Raw genomic sequence first — 8,248 nt, forward strand, 5'->3', positions numbered from 1 at the left:
TCGAGTTGGTCAGACTAGAGCTTAATATCAAAACTGGAGGTTGAACGCTGAACGAAGAAGTTTGACCTTTATTACTTATTTATATATTCCATCTCTTTCTTTCACATTTCACGAATGACTTCCATCTTTTCTTTGGACGACCGGATGGCTAAGTGGTTAGAGAACCTGACTACGAAGCTTAAGGTCCCGGGTTCGAATCCCGGCCGAGGCAGATATTTTTATGAATAATACGAATGTTTGTTCTCGGGTCTTGGATGTTTAATATGTAATTAAGTATGTATTTATCTATATCAGTATGTTTATCCGTTGCCTAGTGTCCATAGTACAAGCTTTGCTTAGTTTGGGACTAGGTCAATTGGTGTCAAGTGTCCCATGATATTTATTATTTATTATCTCTTTCTTAACCTGACTAAAGAAAGAGATGTAAAATGTTCGTGATGTATTAAAGATCAAATTTCTTTTTTCAAATGGATGTTCGGCGCTCAACCTCCAGTGATGTATATAATCTCCTTGGTCCCGACGTGCATCTAGATGGCCCTGCCGAAACGTGAAAAAAAAGTGTCATTGACGTAACTCAATTATCTTCGACTCCGTGGCTAATCGAAAAATTAAAAAAAAAAACTTTTCACCCTAGAGATGAAAACGCAATTTTCCACCCGGCTATCTACCCATGAAAATTAAACTTTCCGAACAGGAGAGATGAAAACGAACATGCGGGGCATCTGATGGGAAATGATCCCCACTGCCCATGAGTACCAACTACATAAGGAGAGTCATTCTCATTGGTCCGTTGCCGGTCTTTTAAGAAAGTATAAGCTTCGTTAAAGCCCCGATATCATTGTTGTTATATGTCTCTCTCTTTCTCTCTCACAAGGCCATCCAGTATGTAGGCCACTTGGTGCTCACTGGTCAACCGATGTCGGTGAAGCGGGCGTACCTAAACTGCGCAGACTCCACCAAAGTAGAACCGGAGATGATCCTACAACTGAAGAAGGGTAACTGGATGGTAGGTAGTAATTTACCATTTTGAAAAATTCGCCAAGTGCATGTGGGATTGTGGCCCGCAACATAATTTGGCCTTTGTTCAGCAGTGGACGTCTTCCGGTTGATGATGATGAACCTTTTGTATGCCAAATGAGACCGTTAAGCATCCCTTTTACTCACATGTTACTTCCATAAAAAATTATCGGACTGCCTTGTGACGGATCACACACGGCAGACCAAAGGTAGGGCGGATGATGGATGAAAAAGGGTACAAAAGTATACAATGGATAAGACTTTTATTATACTTACTTTGATTAATATTTTTGTCTAAAAATGTATAGAAATTTGAGTGATGGTGATAATGTTTCCTAATAATGGTGAAGTATCACTTTACGAATTCACACCTCTTACAACTGTGATGTAAAGAGGTAATTTTCCCTACATAAGTGTGGTATATGGTGAACTATAAAAGAAATGCACTGAATATATTTTATGTATGTATTATAGAAAAAAGACGATTATTTACTACAACAATAAATATTTTTTCAGTTATGTTCTCTCTGTAAAACTAATTGTAGTCATATCCATATTAAGTATATCGTTCGACATGATTTTGACGTAAATTACATCCGTCATCCGCTCACTGATGATGATGATGACATAATCTTAGCAATTAAGTTGTGCCCCTCGTAATCTCGCCATTTGTGGCATAAGAACAAAGTAACTGCGGTTTTCATAGTATTGAGTGTGACAAGGAAGGAGGAAGGGCCTAACAATGATTAATGTAGGTACCTCGAACTAACCCTACCGGTTATTTGACAGCGCCGTTATATCAATAACAATACCTAATCTCGACTCAGATCATTTGTAGCTCTCAACCTTGACGCTGGCAGAATTGTCCAAACGGACAGAAGCCATTTATTAAAAAAAAAAAGATTAAAATTAGTGTGACTATAGATGGCATCTGGCCGATTTTCAATACGCTCGGAGGTTGGCAAGAAAGTTGTGGGTAGTAAAAGTAAAAAGAAAGAGTTCAAACAAAACAAAATAATTGCGGTTTTCATAGTATTGAGTTTGACAAGGAAGAAGGAAGATTCTTATAACTATCACAATTAGTATGACAATAATAAGATGGCCTCTGGCCGATTTTTAACATGCTCGTACTCGGTGGTTTGGCGAGAAAATTTTCAGTAGTAAAAGTAAAACGGCAAAGAGGAAGCGCATCAACTTTTGGAAGTGGGGGGCTGGGGGTCCGTAGACGTCACGCCATGCTAAAACTGTCGTACGGCGTGACGTCACATGGAGCTTTAACTATTAATACCCGAACTTTTTTTTTCGACGGTATGGCAAACGAGCAAGTGAGTCTCCTGATGGTAAGAGATCACCACCGCCCATAGACCTGCAACACCAGGAGATTGCAGATGCGTTGCCAATCTAGAGGCCTAAGATGGGATACCTCAAGTACCAGTAATTTCACCGGCTCTTACTCTCCACGCCGAAATACAACAGTGCAAGCACTGCTGCTTCACGGCAGGATTAGCGAACAAGATGGTGGTAGCAATCAGGGCGGACCTTGCACAAGGTCCTACCACCTGCAAACTTTGACGCGCATTATCGTTTTTTTTTATTTATTCACTCTCTATTACAGGAAGACGAAAGACTCAAGGCATGGGTTCTCTGTGTCCTCGTTAATACCAATTATATGACAGAACAAGGCGTCTTTCAGCTTGATGTTGCTTTGAACAACATATCAGCGGCAGGTAAGAGAAACAATAGGGGTTTCATGACAGACAAAACTTCACTAGATGGCGTTAATATCATGAGGTCAGTATGTCGTGACATTTTTGCTTGCGATTGGCATATTTAGTTTGACCAATCAAAAACGAGGCGCAAATGTCAAAATTGACAAATGGCGAACATTGCCATCCTGCCCCAGCATGGCCGGGGCATTTTCAATTTCGGCGATATTTTCCCACGTATTTATACCCTTTTCTCATCATAATATTTTGCTTGGTTATCTTATCACCATATTGGTGTTTGATGGGAGATAGAGTTCCTGATGTAGAAACTTGAAATTTTGTTCAATTTTGACCAGCTGTATCTTTGTTAGTGTTAGATTTGAATTTACAACTCCCCTTTCCCTTACATGCTTCGACACAATATTTGAATAAAGATACCAAATGGTAAGAATATTGTGTATTGCTACAAAACTATTTGCTCTCAACAAATTTTATAGGAATTGACACAATTACTGAGAGCTATTTTTTATTTAGTATAATATTAGTATAATAGTATTTTTTAATTTTATCGCAGTGTGATTTTTATTCAAAGTTTTTGATCAAAAAGCTCTTTAATTAGGTACTTTTACAGAAAAAAAAAGTTGTATGACGGGTCGCAATTGTAATTGTAATAGTATAAGAAAAACCTTATACAATAGAAAAAATATATTTGTCAAAAAAAACAACAACCTATGATTTATTGCATCTAGGCGCCATCTTGGTTCAAACATCATTACATTTATCTTAACAACGCCATCTAACGTATGTCAATGGAAGTAGTTAGTAACCAACACTACTGGCCGTCAAAATAATGAAGGCTATCGTTTTTTGTCTTTCTAGATGCCGCCACTGTTGCGTGAGGTTTTTAAGTGTGGCTTTCAAAGTCTGTTATTACGAGCGTGAAAACAAAGTTTAGATTAAAATCATATCTAATACACCTTAAAACCATACCATAAAAATATCGAGCAACCACAGTGTTGCGTTGTCCCGTTCTGTTCAGAAAAAAAGGGAGGACAAAAGTTTCCGAAAGACAAAACTGTCTCAAAACACAGACATTCATTGCCCCGTAACGCATAATTGCCATAATTAATTTCAGGTAATGCCAAATATTCACAAAATTATTCTAATTATAAATAAACCCGCATAGCTCACCCAAAAACTATGAGATTTGACATTTCGGAGACCTCACGCTACACTAGCGCCTCTAGCGGCAAATTCATACGCGATAGCCCTCATTGCGTTAACCGCACACTGCCATCTAATGTCTCACAAAGATAATTTTTTCTCTCTTTTTCAGAAAAAAATAGCCTAGAAAAACATATAGATCAGTGTTTACCAACGAAGAGGCTTAAGCCAAGAGAAATCGCATTTCGTTTTGCAAAGTGCTTTCATCAACGAGCGTCTAACCACTCATTGTTTTAACCGCCATCTACCGAAAAATGCTAGCAACATCTTCTATCACCACAGAGAGCGCAATTTTAGTTGTTAAATCGTTAACAACTAGGGGGCGCTTATTTCAAGTAATACTGAACAAGCCCATTGGAAATGTTTAACAAAATGTCTCCTGATGATAATTGTGGTGATGACTTGTTTATATGGTCCTAAACTTTGTATTTGTAAATAAAAAATCCGTTTCGTGTGCCCGCCTATATTTTTTTTATTTAATCTTCCTAATATACACATAAATGTTATCAGTGTGTTTGTAGCTTTAACACGCCAAAGTGCTGGACAAAGTTGCAAGCAAAATGCTGCAGATAAACAAATGGATACGAATCAAATTAAATATGTGGCATAAAGTTCAACAAGAATAATAGTCAAAATTCATAATGATCATTTGATATAAAAATAACATATGAATTCGTTTAGGTTTGTATGCCTTAGTTTTACTCAGTATAATTTTAGAAACAGCTATTTTGCAAATTAAACTGTGTCAGGATTTTCTTGATTATGTTTCATGCTTCTTACCCTTTAGATTTTGATTCCCATGGTTTGTGTATCAAGATACTAGTGTATAGATCAGATGGGTACACATGTTTTATCTTTTGATTATTTAAACTCAAACACTTAATTTTTCGCAGCTTTTTCAAGAAATTGAAGCAATTTATTTGTATTTTAATATTAATTTCAAGTCGATTATCATCACGCCTTTTTTACAAGCGTATAGCTATTTCACTTGTATTCATTTGCAATGTGTGTTAAGATGGTGTTAAGTGAAATTTTTCAGTTCGATTTTTACCTAGTTCCATCAAGGACCATTTATGTTCTAGTAATCAAAAGAACTTCAAGTTTGGTACGGATATGTAATTTGTATGAAGCTAGTAAAAGAACTTGTATGAAAAATGATTTTTTTACAACAACTGCTACAACTTGTACTTCGTTTGGACAGCTGAGTGACAATATTCATATTCATATATTTATTCAAAAAAAAAACAATACAAGTATTGTGTTTGAAATAACATAAATATGCAATGTTATGTCTTGGCTTCCTCGAACATCAAAATTAAGCTTCACTTATCAATAAAGAGTTTACATACATACATTAATATTTGTGACTTATTACGTACTAAGTCACCAAAACGTGTATGTATACTCTTTATTGCATATTTCTTTTTTTATTAATCTGTGGTAATGTCCCACTGCTGGACAAAGGCTAACTTGGGTTTCCACGTGCCCAGTCTGCTTTTATATCTTGCCAGATGCTAAAGAACGCGGCCAAGTCATCCCAGCATCTCCACCTTGGCATACTGCGCGAAAATAGGCCATCGTGGGGCATCCACTGAGTTGTAACCTGCATGCCCAACTCTCTCTTTTTTTTATGATGTAGGGGGAAAACGAGCAAGCGGATCGCCTGACGGTAAGCGATTACCGTCGCCCATGGACACCTGCAACACCAGAAGAGTCACAAGTGCGTTGCCGGCCTTTAAGGTAGGCTCTTTAGGGTACGCTCTTTTCTTGAAAACATGAAGGTCATATCGGTCCGGGAATACCGCAGGCGATAGTTCATTCTAGAGTTTTGCTGTGCGAGGCAGGAAGTTTCTGGAAGTACAGTAGAGAACCGCCAAGCATCTAAATGGTGAGGATGGAAGTGTTATCGCGTAGGTCTCTCTGGGTGCATGCGGCAAACGTGACCAGCCCAGTCCTATTTGAGGGCTATTTGTTTTCTATTGCATAATCCTACTAATCCTATCCTACTAATAAAGTACTAATACAATAAATGTGAAAGTTTGTGAGTGTGTTAGTGAGTACGTTTGTTTCTTCTTCACGCTGAAACGGCTGAAATGATTTGGATGAAATTTGGCAAAAAGTTAGTTTATAACCTGGATTAACACATAGGATACCTTTTATCCCGATATTCCCACGGGGTAGGGATAAAATGTCTAAATAACAACCGCTGGGCTTGGAATCATGAAATTTGGTATGTAGGTAGCTGGACCTGGAATAACACATAGGCTACTTTTTATCCCGATAATCCTACGGGATAGGGATAAAATCTCGAAAGAACCACCGCCAAGCTTGGAGTCATGAAATTTGAACATGATTGTTTTTAATGTAACGTCAATGAAAACAACGATTTAATTTTCCGGAATTCCCACGGGTTTTTTAAAAATCCCGGAATTTCAATTCAGTTGCTGGACCTAATGATTAACGTGTGCGAAGCCGAGGGTAAAAACTAGTAATAATATAAAAAAAAACATCAAAAAATACAAAGGCGAATATAATGGCGTACAGCGTTATATAATGGTATTTATACTAACTATGGGTTTGCATGTAATATAAACCAGGTCGCAATTATTCCAATCAGAACATACGATCACCAGCTATGTAATGGTTATCGACTATAATTGGGTCATAATTGTGCAAAAATATTCATCACATTCATTGTTACATCCTACTTAATATTATAAATGCGAAAGTTTGTGACTGAGTGAGTGAGTGAGTGGAACGGATTAAGACGAAATTTGGTATGTAGATAGCTGAACATCTGGAATAAAACTTAGGCTACTTTTTATTCCGATATTCTCACGGGATAGGGATAAAATCTCGAAACAACAACCGCTGGGTTTAGTGTCATGAAATTTGACATGATTGTTTTTAATGTAACGTCAATGAAAAGAAATTAATTAAATTAAATTAATGTAACGGAATTTTGTAAAACCCCTGCAGCTGGATCTAATGATTTACGTGTGCGAAGCCCCGGGTAAACACTAGTTAAAAATAAAGTCGCAGGCATCACTTTCAAAGAGCACTGGAACTAACTTTGATGATTTCATTTCATCCTAATCCTGCCGTGTAGCAGCAGTGCTTGCACCGTTGTGTTTCGGCGTGGAGAGTAAGGCAGCCGGTGAAATTACTGGCACTTGAGGTATCCCATCTTAGGCCTCTAGGTTGGCAACGCATCTGCAATACCCCTGGTGTTGCAGATGTTTATGGGCGGTGGTGATCTCTTACCATCAGGAGACCCACTTGCTCGTTTGACATCCAGTTGAAAAAAAAATCAAGTTGTGACGAACCGTAAGCCGTAAGCGCATAGGTAATGTTTTTATTTCGTTCGAGGAGATTGTCAAATTGTGACCATGAATAGGAAAACGCGGTATTGCCAGGTCTAGGTGGACTGACGACATCGAGACAGCAGTAGCAGTGGAGGCTGCAGGGCTACTATGAAATTCGAAAATCGAAGTCCGTATCGTTCGGTCCCTCTGACACTTATACTATTTAATACGAGAGCGAGAGGGACGGTACGATACGAAATTCGATTTTTGTACTTTGGAGTTGGCCCTCTGGTTTCAAATCGTCGTTCATTGTGGTGTGTATCTTCTGGACAAAGATAAATAGAACGATTGATAAGGGTGTTTCTAACCAATGTACCATCAGCCAAATAAGTGGTCTGTCAATGTTTAAACATATTCCTATCAAATGAATATGTCGCTAAAGTCGAACTTTCAACTTGACAGACACACGTCTATTGGCATTATTGTTTTATGATATGACATGTAAACGATTATTAACTTTAGGGTGGTAGACCATATATATGGCTGATGGTACATGTACGAAACCTCATATCTTCCAAACGTGACAGTAATCACGGAAAAATGACTGATTTACGCATTTATTTAGGAACATACATTTTTTTATCCATCTAATGAAATAATTTACAATATGAGAACATGCCTGAGAGCTTCTACTCGGTATTCTGGTCATTTTCTAGAGAGTAGAGACACATTGTGTAACTTTTAAGGTCAAAATGTGTGGATAAATGGTGCATTGTTTTTTTGCAACTTGGCCGAGCACACTGCCACGTTACTAGTTCTTAGCAAATAAACAATAAAATTTACACTCACCATGCAATTCAACTTCTTTAAAATACATTGAACTGTTCTTAATAAAATTAATAGTTAATTTAATGAAATGTCAATTCTTTTTACATCAATATGGATATTGATGGGATATGGTTTATTGATGGTCTATTTTATTAATTAACGGTTCTA

The 8,248-nt window shown here is 37.5% G+C and overlaps 1 protein-coding gene across 1 annotated transcript; it reads left to right on the forward strand.

Annotated features, from left to right (window-relative positions):
• The first annotated feature begins 878 nt into the window (after window positions 1–878).
• Window positions 879–4,407, forward strand: LOC141439238 (uncharacterized). Its single transcript, XM_074103444.1, has 3 exons — window positions 879–1,006; window positions 2,633–2,744; window positions 4,060–4,407. Exons 1-3 carry the CDS (start codon window positions 917–919, stop codon window positions 4,182–4,184), a joined length of 327 nt encoding a protein of 108 aa, XP_073959545.1. The 5' UTR covers window positions 879–916; the 3' UTR covers window positions 4,185–4,407.
• The last annotated feature ends 3,841 nt before the right edge of the window (window positions 4,408–8,248 follow it).

The sequence above is a fragment of the Choristoneura fumiferana genome, chromosome 20 (assembly GCF_025370935.1).
Source record: "Choristoneura fumiferana chromosome 20, NRCan_CFum_1, whole genome shotgun sequence".
Classification (NCBI taxonomy): Eukaryota; Metazoa; Arthropoda; class Insecta; order Lepidoptera; family Tortricidae; genus Choristoneura; species Choristoneura fumiferana.

What these genes read in the sequence shown, in the direction of transcription:
- LOC141439238 (XM_074103444.1), top strand. Translation starts at nt 917, where the DNA reads ATGTCGGTGAAGCGGGCGTACCTAAACTGCGCAGACTCCACCAAAGTA. An exon ending in TGAAGAAGGGTAACTGGATG is followed by an intron (nt 1,007 to 2,632) that starts GTAGGTAGTAAT and finishes TCTCTATTACAG; the next exon opens with GAAGACGAAAGACTCAAGGC. An exon ending in GAACAACATATCAGCGGCAG is followed by an intron (nt 2,745 to 4,059) that starts GTAAGAGAAACA and finishes TCTCTTTTTCAG; the next exon opens with AAAAAAATAGCCTAGAAAAA.